Here is a 26,145-nt window from a genome sequence, read left to right as displayed (position 1 = left end):
GTTAAGCACTTAAGCTCAGAAACAACGAGAGTACCCACGACCAATCTACACCAGCAATGAACTAAACAAAAAAAGATAGGGAACAGTACCACGAGTATTTGAAAAAGAGATGAGAACTTATTGAGGAATGATCGGTAAAGATCGCTTCTGTTGAAATAAAGTTTCGAAACCTAAGGGCCGAGATACTCGAGAATAACAAGTGGACAAATCTAAATCAAGATGACGTCAAGGACTCGATCAGCCCCGGAGGCTAGGGTCGACTAAACTCGTTGTCAATCCTAACCTTCAACGTTAAATTATACTTGATCTAAATCGCTGAATGGTCTCTGAAAACTACGGTGATCTGTAACTGAAACATGGCTGACAAACGACATCCCTTACTAAGCCTTGTTTCTACCAAACTACCATATTTACAGAACTGTTGGACTAACTGTTTGTGACTGCAAAAGAAAACACGGAGGAGTAATTGTTGTCAGAAACGAATTGAAAGATGAACTCATTATACTTGACATCGATCACTTGGTCTATGAAACAATCAAAATTGACTTTTGCAATGGAAACCTTAACCGACCAGTAGAAGTTGATTAAAATTGTGAGCTCTTGATAACCTATGACATCAATTTCATGAACACTTGCTTCCAAATGAGTTCCTTAGTTTATTATGAGTGCAACAAACTCCAATTCGTTAATAACATGTGCCGGATCTTTTCCGCTGGCGCCCCCCCCCCCCCCCCCCCAGTAAGTTAGGCACCCCCATTTGTATATGTTTTAACATTTTGTATGCATTTGAATTATTACATGTGAATACGCGTAAGTGGGCATTTAGAAAATATTAACAGAGCTGTGGTTCGAAATTAATACGTGCATAATAATAACGAACTGCGTATAATGTAAACATCAACCAAAAACTTGTTCTCATTGCGTTTTTAGGAATTACGTGCTTTGTAAAGGGGTCTACTACTTTGATTTTCCTGAAAAATGTTGCAAATGAGGTTGTTGATGTAGTGTACTAGGTACGTAATCATGATCATAAGTAACCTTTGCAGAAGGGAGCAAAACAATAATATTTGGGGGGTGCCTAAGTTTCGGCCATATAGGACTGGGGGGCGCTAGCGGAAAAGATCCCAAGTGCCTTATTAACATCACAGAGTTAGTTGATCGTGTTAATAACACAATCACCGGACCGAGTTGCTAAATGTAACATTGACAACAAACTATGCTTATTTTAAGTATTGCATAAACGGAGAACTCTGTTCTTATCATCTACTAATTACAACCCATTACGAGACGAACTGTGATAAAACCAACCGAGTTTTACCACACCCAATTACAGTGGTATACCTGGTTTTGGAAATTGGTGCATAGATAAATACCTAGGGTGTAGGTCACAGGTGGGTCAAGTTTCTCTCCCTGGTACTCTAGCAGCTCTTTTAAAATCCTTAATTAATTCGAAACAACCCCACAAAATAATCTCTGGCGAGAACGATCAAAATAAAGAATTGTAAAAGGAATAGGAACTAAGCTAAGTAACGCCATTTTTCAAGAAGACTGATGTCTTGTTGTAGGCCAATCAGTTACTCGCCTGTTGCTCTAAAGTATTTGAAGAGCGCATTTTCGATCAAGTGAGCGCCTTTGTCAGGAATAAACTCCGGGAAAATCTATTTGCTTTCCGCAAAAATCGCTCTTCAATACTTCATGTACTAATGTTTTTTGACTCCTACAACGATGATGAACGCAATACACAACTATCGGTTCGTATCTTGACTTTGCAAAAGCTTTCGATACGGTACCACACGACACGCAGCTAAAGAAACTGAAATCTTTTGTCTTTGGAAAACTGAGATTGATAGCTTGATACGTAAGCGAAAATCAATAAAGTTAAAATAAATGGAGGCCTCTCTACTCCAAGGGTAGTTACCAGTGCAGTGCCTCAATGCTCTATCTTAGGACCTCTGCAATTTCTTTTGCATCAATGATTTGCCTAAGACATTACCCCCAACACGGACAAAAATGGCTATGCTGATGATTTCAAAGTTTTCACACGAAATAAATAGTACTGTCAAAATGTAAATACTAAATGAAAGCGAGCATAATAATACCGAACACAAAGAAATCCCATGTGCTGAATGTCAAGGGGGTAACGATGCTATTTAATTTGATCAAAATTTAATATCCTCGGAATCAGAAGACCTTGGCACTTCTTTCCTCCGAGAGAAGTACCCAATCTAAAATTCGGCCATCTGAATTGCACCTTAGTACTGAATGCAGTGTCTTTAACATGTCCCGTATATATAGTCCCATCTTAATCTGTTCTGATAGCTGAAGATTCGATCGAGAAAATCAAAGGCGTTTTCGATAATGACATGCGTATAAGTTTCCCCATTGTGTCACGTTCTTTTGATTTTTTACTTCAAGTGCGAGGCCGCATGCATTGCCGACTGTCAACATCGAAATCTGTATTGGCCTGACAGTAGTATTTCGTATTATCCCGACAAGGTTTTCAAATGCTGATAACTACAAACTTTTCCCCCTGTGAGAACTTGTTTCTTTTGGCCCTCTGCTTTATACTAAAGTTGAGTGCACGAAAGATAACAGCTAACAAATTCCTTTCACACTAATGGTTGAATAAATTGAAAATGTAGTTGTAAATTGCGCTGAAGCTTTTCTTTATAAACTCGTTATACCATCTGGCCCTCACTGTTAATCGTTTTCCGTATTTTAGAGTCCGTTGGTGATTTCTGTTGTGAGTGTTTAAGCTGGATTCAAATACCCAATTAGTGGAATTATATTAATGGTTCCTCAATACTTCATCTTGTACCACTTTATCTTCAGCTTGTAGCAGTTTCACATCTCCCAAGCCTCTTTGTAATATGTGGTCCTCTGTAATTCAAGTTTTTTTATTTCAAGTTGCTCCAAAATTTTTTAAATTGCATTCTTCTTTTATGCTTACATAACTTTCTTGACTAATAATTCGATTGCATAATTTTTCTATTTTGCCTTTTATTCTGAAGGTTCGTTTCATTACAAAAAAGCGTGATCGTTCTTGGAACATGTGTCTGTTTTCGGGTTTCAGTTGCTTATATAGCAAGTACAGCTTTTTATTAAACCATTTTGGCGATTTTCTTTTAGCTAAGTTGGATGCTGAGTCATAATTGGCCTTAGAGAAATTGATGTTTGAATTGTCGATTTCACGTTGTGCTCGTGGCTCTAGCATTTCTTCATATCACTTAACAGTTATGCTATGTTGATTTTGCGTACTTGCTTTCTACTCGCTGCTGTTTCGTGTATATCGTTTAGGTCAAGACTGCAGACCACCCGTTTTTGGAGGCTTTTAGATACCTGTTTATATTTGTTTAACAGTTAGTTAAAATAGTAGCAATTGGCATCCACATCGTTCGAATCTGATGGCTCTTTTTCAGTCAAAAACTTTTTGCAACTCATGCATGTAACGTGCATTTATATAGTCAATTAGTGTTTAATTGCTCTCGAGCGATTCTGTTATCCTTTGTTACTAAAGGCGATCGTAAGCGATGAGATATCACAACCGTTATGGCTTTGTGATCTAGGTCTGAGACTAGCATCCGAGAGAATAAAAAGTACCCTAGGCACACCTCCTCTGAAATAATTGTTCCCCACCTTTTGTTCCGGAGTAATTTGTCCCGCATTAGTCCGTCTATGTTTATAATATGTCAGGGTCTGAATCATATTTTATTTGTATAAACTCGTGCATTCGTTTCATGATCTACAGCAGAATTAGCTACACCACCTGGCTAACGACTGATGACAAGATTTGTCTGGCTTCGTTTTTTTCACTCCAGGCGTATGCCCCATTAGTGGAAACTGTTCATACTGGAGGCCTTTGAATCAGCTTCCAATAAATTATTTTTGCAGCCCCAGTTCAAACATTCAGCATCCGCTGAATTTAAGTTTGATTCTGCATATCTAGAGTTTGTTCATCCTTTCACTATTCAGTTTGTCCAGTAAGCAGTATTAATTGCTCTCAAACGAAATTGTAGCAATTATATTAGTCCTGTGTTCTTTTATAATGTGATTTTTCGTCCTTACAATTTTTCATCTAAAGAACAATTTTCCTGACCTTTTGTCTTGAGAAGCGGGATAAACTTGTAAAGACCGAGGGAACTAAGTCACCAAGCTCTAATTAGTTATGCGTTTCACCGGAAATGCTGATCAGTCATAAATATACGGTGTGACGGGCAATTATTCGAGTTTCCATGTTCACCCCCACCCTCCCTCTTCATCCCCACCCCGAACTCTGCTTAATATGCGTAACTTGCGTGAAGGACAATTTTATATGATTTGGATAACCCCCTCCTCCTCCCATAGCATAAGCTAGCGACTACAATAGCCAACTCCTTGTCGGTAGTTTGAAAAGAAATGGCACGATGCTAGTTGGTTATTTTCACTAACCGCTCTCAGTCGGATTTGGATTGCATTGGTGTGCTGTCTTTTTGAAAAATCTGCTAACACTTTTTTTTACTTTGTGATGTCAGCGAGAAGTCAAATTAGAGTTGTGATTTTAGTCACACTGGAGTAGTAAAGGCAATAAAAAAGCGACCAGGTTAGAAGTGTGATTTTTTCAATCTACCTCTAAAGTGGAATGAGAACTTGGTTTTTGAACAAATTTTTAGTTTTGGAGATCGAATTTTTAGGTGCGGCAACTTGACGTTTGTTTTTTCCTCCTTAGTGTTTCCGAAATTGTACCCTTGTGGCTATCTGCAATTGAGTGAATCCATCAATGGCCAGCTAATTCTTTTCATGACTTTGAAACTATTCGTGGTCACAAAATGGTGGTTAAATATTTTTAACCTTTTTTAACGATTTCTGTTGTGTAATTACTTGATCTAATTAATGACAGCTTTCGTCGGATGCTAATTATAATAAGTGCTCTACGCAATAATAACAGTTCTGATAGGCCTATCTACTGTAGCTGAGATACGATTTGGTTTTTAAAGGCTTTTAGTGATTTTTTGAACCTTGCATTTATTAGGTTATCTTTAACCCTTTTTACCTAATGCAATTAAGAAAACAATAAAACGTGTGATTTCCAATGTTGAATGTTTGCTGTGGTTTGTGATTTTTAGTATTTATTTATGTGTTTTTTTTAAACTTGAGACCTCTAATTTTCGTACATGTTCTGATTTCCTCTAAATTCTGAGTTTTTTTTTGGCTCTTTTTGTCTCGATTTCGGCAAGGTTGTTGTGTGGTGTACGCATTGAAAGGATTTTTTAGACAAATGGTTTTGCTGATATTTGGTCACAAATGTTCGCTGAGCTTTTTGTTATAAGACTGAAGATTCAATTATTAGTTTTTTTGTGATATTCATTGTTTTAAGAAGTCTAGTTTTTTAGTACTAGCTTTTAAAATTTCGGGTTTCTTTGAGTGTTTTTGTATTCTTCGCCGCAGCTAGTTCTTCGTTTTTTTAATCTTCTGATGTGAACTCTCAATTTTTGAAGAAAAAGAGTAAAGTAAATAAATTTTTTTCCTCATGTCCGTTTTTGGATTTTCTGCCTGCCTAACTCGTTTATTTAACTTTTCCTAATTTGGTAAATTTTTTATCTATAAAAATTCTCTGGGCTTTGTTACTAATAAAAGAGACTAGAATATTTGATGAGTCTGTTTTTACTTAAGTATTAGAAATGTTTTCCGTTTTCTTTTATCTAGTTTTTGATTATTTGCTGTGATGGCTTTTTATTGATGTTTATTGTGTCCTGTGGGTGTTCCCTGACCAAGCAGAACGGGTCCTTAAAAGGTTGCGTTGAAGATTTTTTGGGACCTTTCAATTTAAAGATTTTTCAAAGCTTTGTTTCCAGATTTTGAATTTTTATCTGCTTTTTCGTGTTTCTTGGTATTAATCGATATCTATCCTTATTATTGTTTGTCCTTAAAGTTGTATGCCATTGATTGAAGGCCAGTGTAGAATGAGAATATAAATGTCGCATTTTATAGAATTTTCAAAACGAAAAATATTGACTCCGTTTTCAACCTCTTAAAAAGTCTGTAGTTTAAGGCTTATCATTTTTTCAAACAGTTTATGGTTAGAAGTTGGTGTTTAAGCTTTTGCTATTCAGATAATTTTACAGTTTTCTGAATTCTACTTAAGTTATTACATGTTCTAATGATGCACAGTTGCAATTGTTTGAATCCATCGATAAGTAGGTGAAGAATTTTTTCATTCTTGCTATCTGTTTTCATAAAAATATTTGTGATCATAAAATATTTTTGAGTTTCGCCCTAATTTTTTGTTTTTCTACTGAAGGTTTTCATCAGTTTTCTAATGAGGCATAAGTGAGCCTGTTAAATGTTTCAGTTGGTTCCATGGACTTTTTACATGCTCCTAAAGCAAATTTAAAGAAAATATTAATATCCGTGTCATCATTGCAGGTGGGAGTTTTAGCGCTTGTTTACAAACCAAAAAGATTTGAATTGTATTGGGGCGAGCTATCTTTAAAGATCAGTTCACACTTTTTCAACTTTTGATGTCAGTGGAAGTCAAATCGGAATGGTGATTTCAGCCATGCTGTATCAGTAGTAAAAGAATCAAAAGCGAATGAATTTTTTTGAACTGCTTTTAACGTGGAGCGAGAAATTGTTTGCAAATTTCTTAGTTTTTAAGAAAGAACTTTTTCCATGTGCGGTTAATTGACCTCCGTTATATCCATTTTCCCTTTAATTTTGAAGAATGCGTTTAATGAGTCATAGATCAGTTCTAATTGTGCATAATTGCATTTTGAACCTTTTTATAATGCCGCAACTAATGGTTTTAATCTTTTTGAGCGTATTTATTTTCATAAACTATGTTTTACTTGAACTTGTTCGTTTTTTTTTGTTTCGTACTCTCGTGAATTGGAGTCTTGTTGGTTTTGTAACGAGACATTCTTTAATATTCGTTTTAGTTTTTTAATGTGTTGCATTGTTCTATCGTCTAAGAAACTGCTTTTTGTTTTTTAGGAAGACTATACAGTTCTTAGTTTTTATGTTACTCTCTGTACGTATTTTATCCTTTAATTGTATTGTTGATCTCTTTACTTCAACCCTTCAAAATTATCAGTGGTATTTCCCGTAGTTGTTTTAATCTTTTTGAGGGTGTCTTTTTCATTAAGCTTCAAGTTTTCCCCATATTGTTGGTTCTCAGGAAGGGTGCATTACTAAACATGTTATGTTTTGGTCTAATTTTGGTTTTAACAATACCATTGGAGTATAATTTACTCTTAAATTGAAATTACTTGTCATATGGAAATTGATTATGGAGTTTTGCTCTGAGAGCATTCGGTTAGGTTAGCTTGCACAGATTAGTTTACATAAATCAAATTAAGAAGAGGGAATTTTTTGGTTTCGGAGCATCAAATAGGATAACAATAATTAAACTTTTAAAAACGCTGAGCAGTAATTACAGCATTCTCATTTTGTATCATTTTCACTGGAATTGATTGATCTCTTTTACCTTAAAGCTTCGTTTTTATTATGGTCTCACGATGGTGTTAGTGATGCATATTTCACTCTGATAAAAGATTTCTTATTGAGTCAATTTTTCTATTGACTCATTTGTTCTTGCACGTTATGGTCTTTTCCCTAGTTGATGTTCATTTGTTTTTGTGTCTGTAATCTCGTTAACTATCGATCTCATTGTAATGAGGCATTATTAAATAAACTTTTTTTTGTTTCAGATAGTAGCTTTTGGTTTCATTGAATTTCGAAACATCTTTTTGAACTCATCGTATTTTTTGCCACTTTCTCTGTTATTTTCTATTTGTTAACAGCTCCAATGCTCTCTGATGTTAGTAACAATCATTCTACCTTTCATTGGAATCAGTACCAGGCATAACTCAGTTTCAAATTTTTAAAAGTGTAATACTTTAAAAAAGTCAATTGCCTTTTCTTTTTTCCTCGTTACAATTCTGGTCATGCTGAATTCATCGGGTTGATCTTTTCTATTGGCTCTATGAATCAAATCAGAAAACCTATGCATGTTTAAAAAATTGCGATCATTTTGTATACCCTTTCCGCACCTGTTTCAATTAAAAATAATTTAGTCACTGGGTTCAATTATGACTCTTTTCGGGCGTTCTAACTTTTTGGCTGTGTTGCAGTCCGAATTCTATTTTAGCAATACAAAATAGAAATGTGTGGCTTATCGTTGATTTCAAATTCAAGTGACTTGTTATATGTTACTGGATTATGAGAGTCCATTAAAAGAAGTAGCGTCCAAAAAAGTTTAAATAGATATACTTATAATTAGGAAATCATTTCCAAAACAACAAATAACAAGTAAACTTCCAAGTAAATTTCCAAAAGCTTGAGCAGCAATTGCAACATTAACAAACTGTCTAAGCTTTTTCGACAAAATCGGCTTGCAGACGAGTAAGGTAATGAAAACAATTTTGCGAAAAAAAATTGTCTGCAACTACCAGAAGGGTAATTATTGCGCAACTATACTGAAAAATTTGATTTCGAAAGTAATCGGAAAAAAAAATGAATGGGTGGGTTAAGAAAGAATTTTGCCCGAACTGAAATAGTTGGCTAGAGGTTGCGGCGATTTCTATGGATTTAAAATGAAAGGAGAACAGAATTAAAAATATGCAATTGATGATGGTTCCATACGGAAAAGAGTTGCGGTAACGGGAAAGTTGGCATTATATAAGGATAATCTATGGTTGAAGATAAGAGGCAAAATTTATGATGGAAGTAACAATCGGAAAATAGTCGAATTTCCAATCACAATCATTGAAAGCCTTGTTGAATAGAGAATTTCACCGTTTTTTTGTTGGATGAGTGCTACAGAACAAGATTCATCCAACGGCTGCACATGTTGGAACTGCTATTTTAAAAATTAATTATAACTACCACATGATAAAAATCGGACGAGATTTACTTCCGGATTTTTTTACAAACCTGAACAAACGACTTATTGTTCGCGCCTGTTGTTTAGGGTGGAGTATAGCTGCAGTGGCCTTCACTGTCAGTCTTTTCGTGCCCTATCCTGCCTCGTATTACGCCGTTTCTGATTGCAAGTTGAACACAAGCCATATTCAGAATGAACAAGCACCGGACAGTGGTTTCATCTATGCGCTGGCAATTGGGTTGGCTGCCATGGGTGTGGCTATGGTCGATTGTTGCTCGGGTGAGTTGTGCTTGACATAACAGTTTTTCAAACCTAAGGTAGTTTAATTATTAAATGGCTTCATAGTTGTTTGAAGGCCTTGACAAGTGTATTGGCGACATTTTTTATTAATTGCTCTCAAACGAAGTCTTATTAATAGCCGCCCCCATCTCAGCCGGCTATTATAGCGCTCCTATTTTTTTTACTTCATCAAACTTTTTTCGCTTTACCATTTTGCCGCTTTTTCGACATTTTGCGTGAAATCTTTTTGACTTCTCTAGGCTAGTTTCTCTCTTCTCTCATTCTGCTAGAAGTGAATTTGAACATCAGTTGCTCAGCAAAGCAATTCAAAATGAACAGAGTCAGTATAAAAAAATTGAAGTCAGAAATCGAAACGGGATAAACCAATAAAGCCCAATTTTAGATGACCGCTATTTGAACGTCGTTCCTATATGTATTAGTTACCATCTCCTATGCTTATTGGTATTGATAGTAGCCCCTGTGGCCTCTCTCTCAGAAACAGAAGTATGTTCAACTACGAAATGCCATCAAAATAAATCGGATTTAAAAAAATGTTTTTGAACAAAAATCTTTTTTTTCAATATCTTCTATTCTTTCAATCCCAATCATGCTTATTGGAATCAAGGGCGGCTATTTTCCGGCAATCTGCCGGGTATGTATAGTCTTGTCGGTCTGTTTTATGCGATTTTTCGCTTGACTGATGTTCGTCTGACTTTTCGTTCTCAAAAACGGGATAAACAGGTAGCGACCAGCGGGCATTAAGTGCTCTTAGAGCCTTTCAGCTCTATTTCAGCTCAAACTGTTTTGGAGACTTATACTTATGGTGTGAAGAGCGGATTTTAGAGGTTGAACTGCTCAAACTATTTGGAAACTTATATTTATGGTGTGAAGAGCGGATTTTAGAGGTTGAAGACCCCCCACTGTTAACCCCCCACACACACTATTGCCCCCCAACCCACTGTTGCTCCCCGTGGCTATCTACTGACGAACAACCGCTCGCTTAAAACGTGCAAATTTTTATTTATTTTCACAATTTTAAAGCGTTTCAAAAATTTTTCAAAAATTTCACAATTTTCAAAAAAGCGTTGTCATCATATTTTGAGTTTTATCAGCCCTAGGTGTCCTGGAACAAACTCTAAGATTTTATAATAGGTTACTGAATGGTTTCTAGTGGTAATAGAATGGTTTCAACATTTTAACATTGTGAATTTTAGCATTTTTTTAAAAAAAAACTTGCAATTTTTTTTCCATTTTTTTGTCATTTGTCAATATTCAAGTTATTCCCTAGCCAAGGGCGAGAAAATCTCCTTAAGGGTTTGACAATAAGTTACCAAAAAATTATTATTGGCCATGGATTAGTTTCCATTTTTTTAATATCGCAAATTTTATCGATTTTTTTTATAAAACTTCTCAATTTTTTCAAGTTTTTTGAATTTTTTTTTTCAATTTATAGGTTTATCCAACCTCAAGAGCCAAGGAGCCTCCTATAGGGTTTGTTAATAGGTTACTGTATAGTTTGTAGATGCAATGGAATGTTCTTCAAGAAATCTCCTCTAAGGTTTGATAATAGGTTACTATAGTTTCTAGATGTAATGAAATGTTTTCCAAGATTTTAACATCACGAATTTTAAAATTTTTTGAATATTTTTTGAATGAAACAGGGACCTCCCCCTAGTTTTGATAGTAAGCTGCTTTTTAATATCACAAATTTTATTGATCTTTTTTAAAATAAAACTTGCGATTGTTTTCAAGTTTTTTGATTTTTTTTTTCAATTTTTAGGTTTCTCATGAGCCAAGGAGCCTCCTCTTAGGGTTTGATAATAGTTTACTGTATAGTTTCCAGTTGTAATTGATTCGGTTTACAAGAATTTCACATCACGACTTTTTTGGACAAAACTTTTTTCAATGCTTTGACATTTTTTGTCATTTTCTAGAGTTTTTCAACCTCAGGGCTCGGAAAACCTCCTCATGGGTTTTGATAATAGGTTGCTGCATACTTTCTGGTGGTAATGGAATGGTTTCCAACAATTTAACATCACGAATTTTTGAAATTTTTTGATTATAGTGGCAATTTTTTCAAATTTTTCAACATTGATTGGCATTAAGTTTTTCCTGTCCCATAAGCCCGGAAACCTCCTATAGGGTTTAGTGATTGAGTACTAAAAGTTTTAGATCGGTCATGGAATAGTTTAGATCGGTCATGGAACTTGCAACTTGTTTTTGAGTTTTTTGAAAATTTTTGTCGTTTAGTTTATCCAGCGTCAAGAGCCAATAAACATACTAGGGTTTGATAATAGTTTACTGTATAGTTTCTAGATTTAATGGAATGTTTTTCAAGATTTTAACATCACAAATTCACGTTTTTTGAATATTTGATTGTTTTGGTTTTTTCGTGCACCATGAGCTAAGGGACCTTCTCCGAGGTTTAATAGTAAGCGGCTGCATAGTTTCTAGAGTTAATGGAATGGTTTTGAATGTTTTATTGACTCGAGTTTTAGCAATTTTTTGATGAAATTTAAGTTTAATAATTGTTATCATGTTCCAAGTTTATGGATTTTTATGAACCAATGAAACTGCTTGAGATAGTCTCTTGAAACATTGAAATAGTTCTGAGGGTTTTAGTATCACATTTTTTAGAGTTTGTTAAAATCTCAGTTTTCAAAATTTTTGTCCTTTTCTAGGTTTAACGATCATTGCTGGCTAAGGAAGTTTTTTAAGTCTTGCTGATGGGTTACATGACAGAAATGCAGAGACAAAAAATGTTTATGAACAGTTTCTTCACTGCGAAATGTGGAAACTTTTATTTTGAATTTTCCACTTCAGTTTCCTATATGATTTAATTACTAACTAGCCTAGAAAATAATCCGAGAAGTTGCACAGTCGAATCTCATCAAGGAAAATATTCCTAGCTCTCTCTCTCTCTCTCTCTCTCTCTGTCTCTGTGTTGGTTGTGGTTTCTTCCCTTCTCTTTCTTGTTCTTGTTTTATCTCTCGTACTCTCTATCTCTCTCTCTCCTTAACTCTTTAGCTGATGCCGCACTTCAGCGGCTGCTATGTGGCGTGATGTTATCGTCTATTACCCTAACCCGACGCCCCTTCAATCAAGCTAAAGCTAGCCTCACTAATTAGTGACTAGGTACTGATGAAGCCAACCGCTCGTCGGTCGTTTGAGAGCAATTCGCCCGACGTTAGTCGGTTATGTTTGTCCTAATTTGATAAATTCTGACGCTATCATGACCAGTAATTGTGCGGAAATTAAAAAAAATAATCTCATCAACAATTTTTACTCTCAAGAATCACTCAGCTTGAACTGACTTTGTGAAAACAGAGATCACAAAAAAGCTTGACTTAATTTTGCCGGCTTCTTACTTCTTGTAACAGATGAAATTATGAATGTACACCTCCAACCAATCAGAGAATGAGAAGACTCTAATCTCTTTTATATAGCGCTTGCACGACTGACTCTAGTCAATCTAATAGATAGTTGCACTATGTGTTTAGGTAAGTCTACTTCGTGCGCAGAAATAAGACCTAGCCCTTTATACTTTAAGGTTGTAAAAGGAGCCCCACCAGGGTCTGCCCTCTTTATCTGCAACAAAATCTTTGACTAATTTGATACCTACAAAACGCACTTGGGCATCAAATTTCATATTTCTATGGAAAAAACCTCAACTCAACAATCTTCTACATTTCTCATTGAACATCAAATAATTTTTCAACATGCAGAATAGTACATGTATTTTGCTCCAATTCCAATGGTGTGTTCCAGCCAATCCTTTAAACGCCCAAAAGCAGCGCAGGCTGCCACATTATCATTATAAATTTTGTTTCTCTGTATTACGCAAGCTTTTGATTAACGGAAATAGAGCGACATCAAAGAGCAGAGAATGGATCGACCTGCGTTTTTCCTTTTTCACTGTATTGCGTAACATGGGCTTCCATTTTTCTTGATTGCTGTTAAAAGGAAATGTAGATGCTCTGGGCCTGTGTGTCCTTACATTTACAAGTGCGGCACCCACATGTACTGAATCGAAAACCGTTTTTCGCGAGGACCAGCAGGCCAAAACAAGTGTTTCTTAAAACAATTCTCTAAACCCTTGGATTTTCCTTTTAATGACGACGAAAAGCCATCCAACTAATTGCTCTTTCTCTAATAATTGATCAGAATTTTTGCCTTTGAAATGGGTATCTGCTTTCCCTGGAAAATGTTGTGCCAATACCAGTTGGTCTTACTCCTGGTTTCTTAAGCAATAATGCAGTTAGTCTGCAGAAGAACTGAGGTCTGATTTTTCGCCAAGTATTACCTCAATCGCCAGGAAATTTCTCGTTTTGCAACTGAGTCTGTGTGGTCACAACTTTCGGAGTCAATGTTAACTAATGCATCAAACCAATTATTAGTGTCTGAAGTAGACGGACTTGTCTTGCTGAATAGTTTTCTGGATTGCTTTTCAATAATTTCACTGTTGATATTGAGCTTACCAATTGGTGATAACTCGTTGGCGAGTGGTGACGATTTTTTGCTTTTCTTGCCATTTTTCAGTAGCTGTTTTCGCCTTTCAGTCTGTTCTCTATTTAACCTCTCTGACGGTAAGTGAGAGAAACATGTCAATTTCATTCCTTACTGTCTCTACATGGTGCCTATTTTTTTTAATCTTCAAAAACGTAAATTTAAAGTTATAACCACAGCAAAAACGTTTGGTTCAATATTTACATTTTCAAAATCGCCTCGTAAATATATAAATAGTTTGGTCTTTATACTTCAGTAGAACAAATTTCTAAAGCCTCTTACTTGTCTATCTATTGGAACACGTTTATGCAGTTTTACCATTTCGCTGCTTAGTTTTTCCTTAAATTTATTTTTAGTTTTCTCTTTTCGGATTTCAATTGGCAATTTATTCCACTTCCTGGAAAAATTTCTAATCAGTGACCTGTCACTCCATTTGGAATGGCACTTATTCTTTGGAAAGTACTGGAGAGTTCTGGAGTTTTTGGTCAATTCGTACTTTTCAAAAATCCTGAATGAGGAGTTTTTGGTTTCTCGACTGCTCTCTTTATATTGTGAGAGGAGGTCAAAAAATTTTAGAAGACAAACGTTTTTAATGAAAAGCTCTGCTGGTAAAATTTTGTCTTTCAATAATAGATCTCTTGCACTGTCAAATTTTTTGCGCAGGTGGCAAACCTTTATTCCCCATTTTATTTGTCTGTTAACTCTCTGAAGTGACATAACCGACAACGATTGAAAAAAAATGTCACTGAAATTGAGATGGGACAAAACAAGTGATTTAAAAAGCCCGATTCTTGCTTTTAATGGTAGAAAATGTCTTACTAAGTAAATTGACCTAATAGCATTTGCCATTTTTGTTAACGTTTTGTTTAGCTGAATATCAAAATTTAGATTGTTATCAATCATTATACCTAAATAACGACAACTTGTTTTTGGCTCTATGAAAATTCCATTATAATGAAATTGTTCATTTTTTGATTAACCATTTTTTGAAAAAACCACAATTTCTGTTTTATCTCGGTTTAAAGTTAGCATATTTTGCCTCATATAACTGTCAGTATTTTCAAATACACTGTTAATTTCGCATAAAAGATTTTCATCGGATTTGGAATGACAAATAATGCATGTGTCATCTGCAAACTGTAAAACGTCCTCTTTTCATTTTTTCTGGGAAGTCGTTGATATACATTATAAAAATTAAAGGTCCTAGAACTGTTCCTTGAGGTACTCCGTGATTGATTGTCACCCAGTTCGAATATTCAATTCCGTTCTTTGCGCATTGTTTTCTGTTAGATAAAAACGATTCTAGCATTGCAATTGATTCCGTACTAAACCCATATTTTGCAATTTTTTGAGAAAAATTTTGTGAGATATTGAGTTAAAAGCTTTGGCCAAATCCAAGAATATACTAACAACGGTTTCGTTTTCTTCTAACAAATTGTTCACTGTTTCTGTCAACGATATTACTGTATCATTTGAAGATTTTCTTGTCAGAAACCCAAACTGATTTTTATTGATTATTTCATACTTTTCAACATGTTCTAGCATTTGTTGGAGCAAGTCTTTCAAAAAATTTTGCAAGAGTCGGTGTAACTTATATTGGTCGGTAGTTTTCTGCTTCCAGTGGATCACCTTTTTTGTAAATTGGAGTTACATATGCTTTTGTAAGTACATCGGGAAAAACATTTTTTGGTATGCAATTCTTTATTGCAAACTGTAGATGTGTTCCAATAGACATTTTGCTACACTTGAAGGACCATGTAGTAAGTAATCCAGGACCCGTTGCTTTGTTTTGTGGTAATTGATCAATTACAGTAAACAGTTCTTTTCTCGTTATATTTCTGAAGGAAAACTCAGTTTTGTCAAAATCATAGTCCGGTAGCTCAACCTTTTCTGTCTCGCCTTCGTATAAACCTAATTTAGAAAAACAAATATTAATTGTGTTAGCGATTTCTTTTTTGTCTTTTAAAATATCTTGTTTGAACCGAATTCTAGAAATTTCGCTATTTTTATCCTCGTGTTTTATCTTTGTTTTAATAAATTTCCACTGTTGTTTTAAATCGGGAAGACTGTCGAACAATTTCTGTGAATAATTGTGACTCGCTCTTATAAGTAGTCTGTTTGTATGGTTTCTTATCCTTTTGTATGAGTTATATGTGTCAACGTCTTTTTTCCTTCCAAATATTGAAAAGCCTGTGCTTTTAACTCTTTCTCTTTGATTGAAAAAATTGATGTTATAGTCTCCGAATAGTATAACATCTGTTATTGAATATGCGCCTGAAATTTCTGATGTCAACTCTTCTAGAAAAAATTCGCCCAAGTTTTTGTTGGAACAATATGAAACGTTTACTAGAAGGGTTTCTTTAAACGGTGCTTGTATTTCAAGCCATAGTGATTAAAAAAACTTCTGTTAATAGAGTTGAGATCATTCCGTATTTTATGTTTGAATGTATTTGGTACCCATATTCCTACTCCACCACCTCTCGTTAACTGCGTCAATTTTGATCTGCTTTGATGAAAAAAGTGGTGATTGTTGCTTAAAAAATTCACGGGTCTCTTCTGATTATCGTTAATCCATGTTTCAGTAACAATAAAGCATGTTTGTCTGTTCTGCTGCTGCAAAAAATCCGAAATTTCCTCGTGTTTGTTGTTAACTGTTCTAATATTTGTGTATACAAAACATGGATGCAAGTTTGCATTTGCCTTATGTTTTTCGTAGCCTTCGAATCTTTGTAAATTAAGTAAATTTAGCCCTGAATCAGATTCGACATCACCGCAAAGAAAAATTAATTAAGTTATAGTTAGGAACTGTTATATTAAGTTTAAAGACCAAAATCCAAGACATACATTATCAACCATTGTTTTGTTTTTAAAAATCAAATAAATTGAAGTGCTTGGGTGACATTTGATTGAACACTTACACTTTTTATTTTCTGCAAGAAAAAACAGGCAAAAAGCACGAGAAATTTCCAGGATGAAAACATATTTTTCAAAGTCACCCAAACGCATTATATCCCATATGACCTTTTCTGTTGCAGTTATTGACAACATTATCTATTGGCTGCTTTTTGATTTGTCTCATAGATACGTTGCTGACAGAAAGTTGATACCCCACACTTGATATGTAATTTCTTAAACTAAAAACCGTTTTCTGGATTCCATTTTGATTAGGATGAATGCCATCACTTCGGATATCTGCTTTTTCCAAATTATAATCCAGAACTTTTATGTCGGTATTTTGGAACTCGCCGCTTAAACCATCTGCTATATCGTCTTAAAGCCCGGTTAAATTTGGTTTTTTTATTATTGTTAGTTTCGCGTCCAAAACTGCCGTTTTTTACCTTGGGTAATTTACAAATCGCTACTTTGTAGGGCTTTGTTTTCTTAACGCACTTCGATAAAAACGAGTCCCAACTCTTCAGCGGCATCCTCTCCTGCCGTACCTTGATCAATGGAATTATGTCCTGAATGAATAATCAGACATTCTGCTTTTGTTGATGGCGCATAATTGTCAATGATATTATTGAGGTCTTTTATTGTCGAAGATGGATAAGATTGAATGGCAGCATCATTACTGATGTCATTTTGGCGAACCAGTTTATACGAGCTGTCAGAAATAATTAACTGTTTTGTGAAACGAGGAACAAACTTTGGATAAAAATGACGGTTGACAGTAGATTTCACGACATCTTTTTCCACTGTTTTTTCGCTAATTAAATTTGATATTAATTTATCATTCTGACTCCTCAAAAATTGAATCTCAGATTGAGCTTGATTATAAAGTTCTTTTTGATGTTCCAATTCGAGCTTAAGTCTATCCAATTCTTGGTTATTGTCTTGATTCTTGTTTGCTAAGTTAATTGACTCCCTTCTTTGATTTCTTAGTTGCATCACCTCGCTTACTAGTTTCTCTTTTGTCCATTTTGACAAACTCGAAATAGTATATGTCATATTGATATCTATGCTTTAGGGTGATTGGTTTTAGTTATTCCTGCATAAACCAGAAAAAAAAGACTCGCCCTGAAAATGACACTATATTAAATTAAAGGTTAAATTGGTTTGGTCTCACCAGTTTGAAGTCCAGATATAGAATACCCAATAATTCGGTTTGATTGTGGAAGAATACCCAATAATTCGGTTTGATTATTTTCATATGCAAAAAATTTGCCATGCAAACAATTAACCAGGTTTCATCTCAGAGATGCTTTTCGTAAGGAAAACTATCTAGTACTTTCGAGTTCTTTCACCAATTGACTTATTTTCCCATTCAGATGAAAAAGTTTCCGGTTTCTCTAAGTTTTGGTAACTCCGTTACTTGCTGTGTTGACCCTGTTGACGTAACGAGTTTTCTAAATTGTTCTGAGTGTTCTTACGCATTTTAAATCAGATCGTTGGTTTCTTGTGTCTTGAGCTTATAATATTTGTATTTATTGCAGATAAACTCACGCAATTTATTGCAGATAAACTCACGCAAAAAGTGGACCTTTCATTCTAATTAACATGGTTTTGTGGTTGATAATTTTCCTTCCCCATTACTTGAACATTTTTGACCAGGAACCAAATTTCGCTGTTTTCAGGGACAAAGTAAGCAGGGATGAGGTGTCCGCAGAGAGGTGCAGATCAGAAAAACGTGATATGTACTACGCAATATGTAACGGAATTTCCATTTGATATGAATTCCATCAAAACTATTTTTTGATTGGGTTTGTGGGGTTTCAGGACTCCACGGTTGGAGAAGAGGGGTAGATCAAGACTAGTATCATCTGCTCTAACGTTGTCTTCACGCAAGGCAGAATTCAAAACCACACCCGTAATCCAAATCCGTTCAAGAAACAAAATAATGGGGCTCAATTGAAAATTTTTTGAAAAAAATTGAATCGATGTTTTGCCCTTTTTTTACAATTGCTATGCTTACCACGCTGTAAATTTGTTAGCGAATGTTCAGCGCACGTGCCTTCTGTTGGATGCTCAAAATGTAAATTAATTGGTTTTAAAAGGATAGAAGTTGTTGTTCGTGGATAATTGAAGTCAAGTAATCACCCATCAGCCGTTCATCTTCGCTACGATCCACTTAGATCAAAACAATCGTGTCGTCAATTTGAACCAAGAAACCCACAATCGGTTGTTTTTATGGTTGTCGCATATCTATGCTAAATTGCTAAACGCAAATGTTATCTCTTGTAAATGTTAAGGAATTTTAAAGTTAGTTTTATTGCTTGTTTGCGTAACTATGGGCGTCTGTTATGCGCAACTTTTCAAAAATTGATTATCCTTTCAATTAATTGTTTTGGGGTCCCTTTTTTGTTAAAGCTCTGAAATTTGAGCGCCGATCATCCACTAGTTCTTCCTGTCAGAGATTTTTTCAGATCTCCCGTTTTATTTTATCGCCACATTTTTTTTCGTAGTTTAGGTTACCGTAAAGATTTGATTTTGGTTTTTTAGAAACTTAAACATTACTAAATTTTAATTTCAAACCCGATTTATCCTGTGAAGGAAGCAGGGACTAATGCAAATGTTCTAGACGCGTTGTCTGTTGACTACACAAAACGGGAGTCCTTCAAGAAGCGAGGCTGGACGATAGTGGGAACCTTGTGTTGCAACAACGCAGGAGCTGCTGTGCTCTACCTGATGGTAGGGTTTGGACTTAACAGTCCTGCGTACAATGGAACCTTCTGCGACTTGCCTCTAACATACCAGCATGTTCTGATGGCTTATTTGGCAACTTGTGTACTGGGAATTATCAACTCACTGTTCTTCACATATGACATTCCACTAGACAGGGAGATGATTGAAGCTTCTGTGCGGTCAAAGGTTAGTCGGTTCTGAAATTAAGTCTTGAAGCACACATTTGTAAGTTAAAAAGTGCGAGAAATGTTAACGTTACGCTGCACAAGCCATTTTGAAATAATTCTTGATGTCATCGCGAACAGCTACGCGGTGCTCGATAGAGACGAGAAGTTCTTAGTGACTTCAGCGGAGAAGCAACCTGTACATAAACTTGTATAATTGAGTTCCTGCACTATAAATAGTTTGATCAGAGTATACTCTAAAGCTTTCGTTGATTCATCCGTTCATTGCACTGTACAATCATTTTAATTAAATGGTTGGTTTTGTGCATTAGTATTTGATAGCCAGATATTTGTTTGGTATCGGGTAACCAAGGTTCCATGACTGTTTAGATGACAGCTTTCTGGAACCTGATGCAGGACCGTATGTTTCAAAGATGTGCTGTTTTATTCTTGCTCTCTCCCGCACTCAGACTCCAATCTTCAGGCGCTGTCAAAATCAGGAAAAATTGGGCACAGGTAGGTAACTGAAGAATTTTTTTGTAAACGATTTATTTTAGGAATTATGAATAAAAAAGTTCAGCCTTTTTAATCGCTCTTGAACGAAGTTCATAGCAATTATTGCAAAAGTGTGTGTCTTTTTTTATGCAAAATTTTTGCCTGGCGGTTTTGACTTTTCGAGTGACTTTTACGCCCTTGACTTTTTGCGTTTCGCGTGATCTAAAATTCCCTCTCACAATTTCAAGCAGCTGAACTCAATTGGCGACAATTTAATACTAAAAGTCAAATGAAAAGTGCGCGAAACTGGTGCCATTTTTCACTTTGAATCTTAATAGTGGTATCTGTTAACCTCTAATGTGGTTTTTTGAAGCCCACTATTGAACTTCTTAATCGCATTTAGACTCCCCCCCCCCGACTGAAGCAGGCTGAAATTGATTAGAGCTCCCACTAGTCGTTCGAGAGCTAGTCTGTTATGCTCTCGTTCGAGAGCTCCCACTAGTCTGTTATGTTTAATTTCCCTCAAACGAAGTTTGTAGCAATTATATTAGTCCAGTCGGTCTTTTTTTTATGCGATTTTTCGTTTGACCGATTTTTCGTCTGACGCTTTTGACTTTTTGTCCTCAAAAACGGATTAAACATGTAGCGCTTAGCGGACATTAAGTGCTCTTATAGCCTTTCAGCTCTGTTTCAGCTCAAACTATTTTGGAGACTTATAATTATGGTGTGAAGGGCTGTTCTTAGAGGTTGAAGACACCCCACCCCGAATGTTGACCTCCCATTGCCCCCACTCCCACCGCGCTGTTGCCACCCCCACCCCAGTGTTGCCCCGCAATAAACCCCCGGTACACCCCCCCCCCCCCCCGCCCTCCCGTGACTAGCTACTGACGAACGACCGCCCGCTTGCTAAAAACGCAAATTTATACTATTTTGCATTTTATTTCAAGCTTTTTAAAAATTTTCGACATTTTGTTTCTCATCAGCCTTAGGTGTCTCCTCCAGAGTTTGATAATAGGTTACTGCATTGTTTCTAATTGTGATGGAATGGTTTCAACATTTTAACATTACAAATTTTAGCAATTTTTTGACAAAACGTGCAATTTTTTCGAATTTTTTTGGAAATTTTTTCCTTATTCAGGTCTTTCCAGACCCAGGGGCCAGAAAACCTCCTCAGGGTTTTGATAGTAAGTTGTTGAAATTTTTTTATGGCCCTTGAATAGTTTTTCAACTTTTTAATGTCACAAATTATAGCAATTTTTTGATAAAACTTGCTTTTTTTTCAAGTTTTTTTGAATTTTTGTTGCGGTTTTTCTTAGATTTTTTCACCCTTAAGAGCCAAGGAAACTCCTCTAGGGTTTGAAAATAGGTTATTGAATAATTTCTAGATTAAATGAAATGTCGTGCAAATTTTTAACATCACGAAATTTTCTGATCACGCTCATTTTTGATATTTTTTGCCTTTTTTTTCCAATTTTTTGACATTTATGGTCATTATTCAGATTTTTTGAGCCTCATGTGTCAAAACGCCTCCGTTAGAGTTTGATAATATGTTACTGAAAAATTTTTGTTGGTCATGGATTAATTTTCTACTTTTTAATATCACAAGTTTTAAAAAATTTTTTTTATAAAACTTGCAATTTTTTTAAAATTTTTAAATTTTTTGTTATTTTTTTTAGGTTTTTGCAATATCAAGGGCCGAGGAACTTCATTTAGGATTTGATAATATGTTACTGCATAGTCTATAGATTTAAATAATGGAATGTTCTTCAAGATTTTATTTATCACAAATTTAAGCATATCAAGAATATCAAGAATTTTTAAAAAATATTTCAATTTTTTCATGTTTTTTCATTTTTTCCGGCAACAGAGGCCATGGTAACAGAAGCCATGTTTGATACTAAGCTGGTGCATAGTTTCTAGAGTTTATGGGTTTATGATCAACTTTTTTTATGACCCAGTTTTATTAATACTTAGATAAAATTTAATTTTTTCAAATTTTAGGAAAATTTTCATGTTCCAAGTGTATGGATCTTTATGAGCCTGTGAAACTTTTTCAGGCTTGAAACAGGGATACCAGATAGTCTCTTGAGACAATGAAATGGTTCTTATGATATTAATGTCTTGTATTTTAGCAAGACTTTGTTAAAATTTGCTTTTTCAATTTTCAATATTTGTCCTTTTCTGAGTTTAACGACCATTACTGGCCAAGGAAACTTTTCAAGCCTCGGAGATGGGTTACTTGACAGAACTTTCGAGACAAAAATGGTGTAAAACTTTGTTTTCATTGAGAAGTTGAAAACTTTTTTTTGATGTTGACTTTTTCAGTTTTTTTCTATATGATTTATTTATTAACAAGGTTAGAAAACTATAAGTTGCAGTGTCGGATCCAATTATGGAAGATTTCCTGTCTGTCTCTCTCTCTCTCTCTCTTTCGGTTAGATTTTCTTTCCTTCTCTTTCCCGGTCACGTATTATCTCTTTCTCTCTCGCTTTTTGATGCCGCACTTCAGCTGCTGTTATGTGGCGCAATGTCATCATCTCTGAGCCTCATTATCAATGAGTTATAGTTGAAAGGTTTTTTATCATAAATGATCTATCAGGCTTTTTTTTAGGAAACCATTGTTAAATGCTCTCAAAAGCAATTTGTACCAAATATATTAATCCTGTTTGTCTTATGCAGTTTTTCGCTTGGCCGATTTTTCGTTCGACCCAATTGACTTTCGTCTTCATAAACGGGATAAAGAGGTAGCGCTCTAAGGTCACTAAACCGGGGCTAGCTGTTGATGAAGCCAACCGGTCGTTTGAGAGCAATTCGCCCGACGTTATTTGGTAATGTTTATAATCGTGATTAATTTTACGTGTCTATAATTTAGATCTTATTTGGTCTTGCTTTTGTTTGTACCTGTAGTTTTGTTTATCGATAATGCTTCTGGTTATGAATCTGGAAGGTCTACTAACCTTTTGTAAATTTTTGTGAATAAATGTCAAATATTGGTTGTGGTTTTTGATTACAGGTGCAACCTCTGGAGGGTAGTGTGGTAGCGGCCCTCTGTTCTCTGCTTGGGGCAGTCATCATTGTCATGTATCAGAAGTTGAGGAAGGATGTGTTCAGGAGCTGGGTCTACTCTTACATCATCAGCAAGGTTCCATTCCACATCAGATAAAGTGACAAAATACAAAATTGTATGTAATGATATGAATGGACTATTCTCATTATGGACTGTGGAATTCGGGCCAAATTTGACCATTAGATTAGGAAATCGTTTCAAAGAATTTTTCGTTCCATATGTAGAATAACTATAGGAGCTGATTTCCAAATGTCTACTGAAGTTTTTGTTCTGACCTCCCGAACCAATTAGGCGTTATTTTTTTTACAATTAGTCTAATTTGGGTATTTATTATGTTCAGTTGATCTTCTTGAGCCTGACGTTGTTGGTTGATGCCCTGACTGTGTTTGATGTCGTCCGCAATCAGTACTTCTTCTTCCTCATAGATGTGGCAGACAGTGTCCACATATCATTCGGGGCTTGCATCCTAATGCAACTCGCTGCCGAAATACCCACCCAGGGTTTAGAAGCACTTACTTTCAGGTTAGATTTTGCTTTTCTCCCCAAACAGAACTTTTATATCATGTAAAATTAACGATTGTTAAATAATTTATGAGTAAAATTATTGCAAAACTTAAAAACTGTAAAAAAAAATCCACTGAATTAATAGCTATTTATTATAGCTGCGAAGCTGTAAGCTGAGCGTAGCTATATTGCGGTGCTCTTGGTTTTTACGACTCGAAGAGGAGTATTGGTTTTCTTAAAGTTTTTTTTTTTTTACCGGAAGTACTATTCGTTCAGACGATGTTTTGACCTAAAAGCGAAATCGAGTAAAATTGCAGTGTGAACTAATTTTTTCTAAGCGAGAGAAGTTTTTTGATCATGCGCTGCGTTTAGTGAATGTCTTTTTGACATTGAAAAGTAGTTTTTGACTGAATGGCACATATAGATAACCGTTTTTAGCCGTTTTTCGTCTAAGTGGCCTAGTTTTTTTTCTTGTAATTTGGTTTTTTGTAGAAATAATTTTTAATCGATGCTATGTTGAAATGTAAACCCCGGAAATTGATAGCACAGTATTTTGCATAGCCTGAATTTGCGTTTCAAATGCGAATTTGGCACATATTTCTTGATTTTTTAGTTAATTTTTGGCTTTTTTCTATTAATCTCTTCATTTTGGATCTTTTAGCTGTTTTTTGTCAAAAATCAGTTAATATGGCAACTTCCCTTTGATAATTCATATACTCAATGCCTCTTTCTACCTCGATGTAATTTTGTTTCATAAAATTGTACATTTGCTAATCCGATTTTCGTAGTTTTTTGCAAATTTTTTTCAGTTTTTTGTTTGTATTTTGCTTTTAATTACTAGAAATAGTATTTTGGGGAACATGAGGGACTTTAATTTCGTTTCAATAAAAATTCGATCGTTTTTTGGTGTTAAGTTTTTGAAAAAACAGATAAATTTTTTTCATAAATGCAGTCTTAAATATTTTTTGACCACTTTTTGGCAAAATGTTTCATTGTTTCGTATGTCTGAATTCTGCTTTTTCTTGTTTTATTCTGTTCAGCAAGTTGGATTTTTGTCTCGAATGACTCGTTGTCTTTTCTATGTCTCGAATGCTGATCAATGAAATGTACTCGTTTTTCTTGGTTTTTTTAAATTTGATTTTTAACTTTCAAAAATCAAGAATTGGTCTTTTTGTTACGGTGTTCCTAACATTGTGTCCATATTCTTCACATTCTCGTTTGTATCTTTCTAGTTTTGTCCTGGCACCTACTTTTGTATTCGTTATATTGATTTTTTCAGTTGTTAAAAAATTGAATGAATTCAGCTTTTTCTTAGATCTTGGTTTCTTCGGTTTGCAATTGATTTAATTCAAAATAAGGCAGTACTGGGAGTTTGCTTGAAAGTCTTTTCCCAATATTCGACTTTTTACTATTCATTGCAATTTTATTCCGGGCTTGGTATTGTTTTTAGACGATTGTTTGCCTTTGAATATTATTCTGTTGCTTTTGTTTTTCTATGATTAATTTAATTTTTGATTTAGTATGAAATCATGTTGTCTAGCATATATGCAACGAGGAAGAATCATGTATTTTTTTGTCTTAATTGCCGTGATTAGAAATCTAATTGTAGTGGTTCTCTGATTCTTAAGTTTGAGCACTCTTTTTTGAATAATTTTGACTTTCCTGTCTTTTTTGAAAAGTTCTTATCTGCCGTTTGCTTTCGCGATCTTTTTGAGATTAGAATCATCAATTATCTGAGGGCAATTGATGGCCCTGTCAGCTTTGTCAGGCTATCAGTTTTTTGACCATCCTAAAAATTTCAAGACTTAACGTTACCAAACGTTTTCAATAATAAAATTTTGCTGCATTTTCTTTTTCTTGGTGACAGTGGTTTAAATTTCACCGATTTTTAGATCAGACCCGCGGAGGTAATGAGTTAATGGATGAATACAAAATGTAATGGCTTCAGTTGTTTGTGACGTTTTGGTGCTTCGAGTCGCTTCCGGAATTCTTCCGGCTATGTTTTTTTTGTTTCGTCGTCTGAAGCTCTTTTTGCGTTTTACATTGTTCACACAGCAAAGCTGAAAAAGTCAAATTTTCTGAATGACTTTTTCCTCTCACTAACGGCATTTGCGCGCGTGACGTCATTTCTCACTCGCTTTAGCGAAAATTTTAGGTTATTTGCGTGATTAGATTTTAATCATACGTGACTTACCTCACTCAATAAAATGACTTTTGCACTTAAAAACTTAAGTTTAATTTGAATTTGTTTAAGGTCAAAGGAACGCCTATGTGCAGTTAAGGTCCCTAATAAGAGGCTTCTGTGGAATGAATTTTAACAAGCTTTATTAATTTATCGCTGAATGTTTTGTAGCCTGGTTTTTTGAGAGGCGTCGAATTTTCAATTTAGATCTTTATCTGTTTCTATCTTTAATATATGGCATGCAGGTCTATTCTTTCGCAGCTATTCCGCCAATCTGTCGGCTATGTTTGTTACAGCTATTTATAGTTAATAGCTATTTATTGATCGCTGTTGAATGAAACCTGTACCAGTTATATTAGTCACTGCTGTTCTTAGAGCTTTTTTCTTTCGGTCGGAACAATTTACTTTTGTTCGAATCTTTTGCGCGATCTCAGTCGTTTTCATGCGAAAAGTATGCGGCCGATTT

The 26,145-nt window shown here is 35.0% G+C and overlaps 3 protein-coding genes across 3 annotated transcripts in view; all 3 read left to right on the top strand.

The window, feature by feature from the left end:
• The window catches only part of LOC142352033 (speckle-type POZ protein-like), a 112,601-nt gene that overhangs the window by 14,081 nt on the left and 72,375 nt on the right, over positions 1-26,145 (top strand). The window lies entirely within an intron of this gene.
• Positions 1-26,145, top strand: part of LOC142352034 (uncharacterized) — a 309,880-nt gene that overhangs the window by 234,588 nt on the left and 49,147 nt on the right. The gene's annotated exons all lie outside the window — the stretch shown is intronic.
• The window catches only part of LOC142352032 (uncharacterized), a 54,402-nt gene that overhangs the window by 14,609 nt on the left and 13,648 nt on the right, over positions 1-26,145 (top strand). Inside the window, exons 2-6 of the mRNA XM_075404374.1 lie at positions 8,948-9,139; positions 19,164-19,453; positions 19,822-19,947; positions 22,940-23,068; positions 23,334-23,515. Of these exons, the coding sequence (XP_075260489.1) occupies positions 8,948-9,139; positions 19,164-19,453; positions 19,822-19,947; positions 22,940-23,068; positions 23,334-23,515 (919 nt within the window). The remainder of the gene's footprint in view (positions 1-8,947; positions 9,140-19,163; positions 19,454-19,821; positions 19,948-22,939; positions 23,069-23,333; positions 23,516-26,145) is intronic.

Source organism: Convolutriloba macropyga, chromosome 13 (genome assembly GCF_964194025.1).
Source record: "Convolutriloba macropyga chromosome 13, txConMacr16.3, whole genome shotgun sequence".
In the NCBI taxonomy this organism is placed as follows: Eukaryota; Metazoa; Xenacoelomorpha; order Acoela; family Convolutidae; genus Convolutriloba; species Convolutriloba macropyga.
Note: the sequence above shows the minus strand (reverse complement) of the source record. Positions and strands in the feature narration are given on the sequence as shown.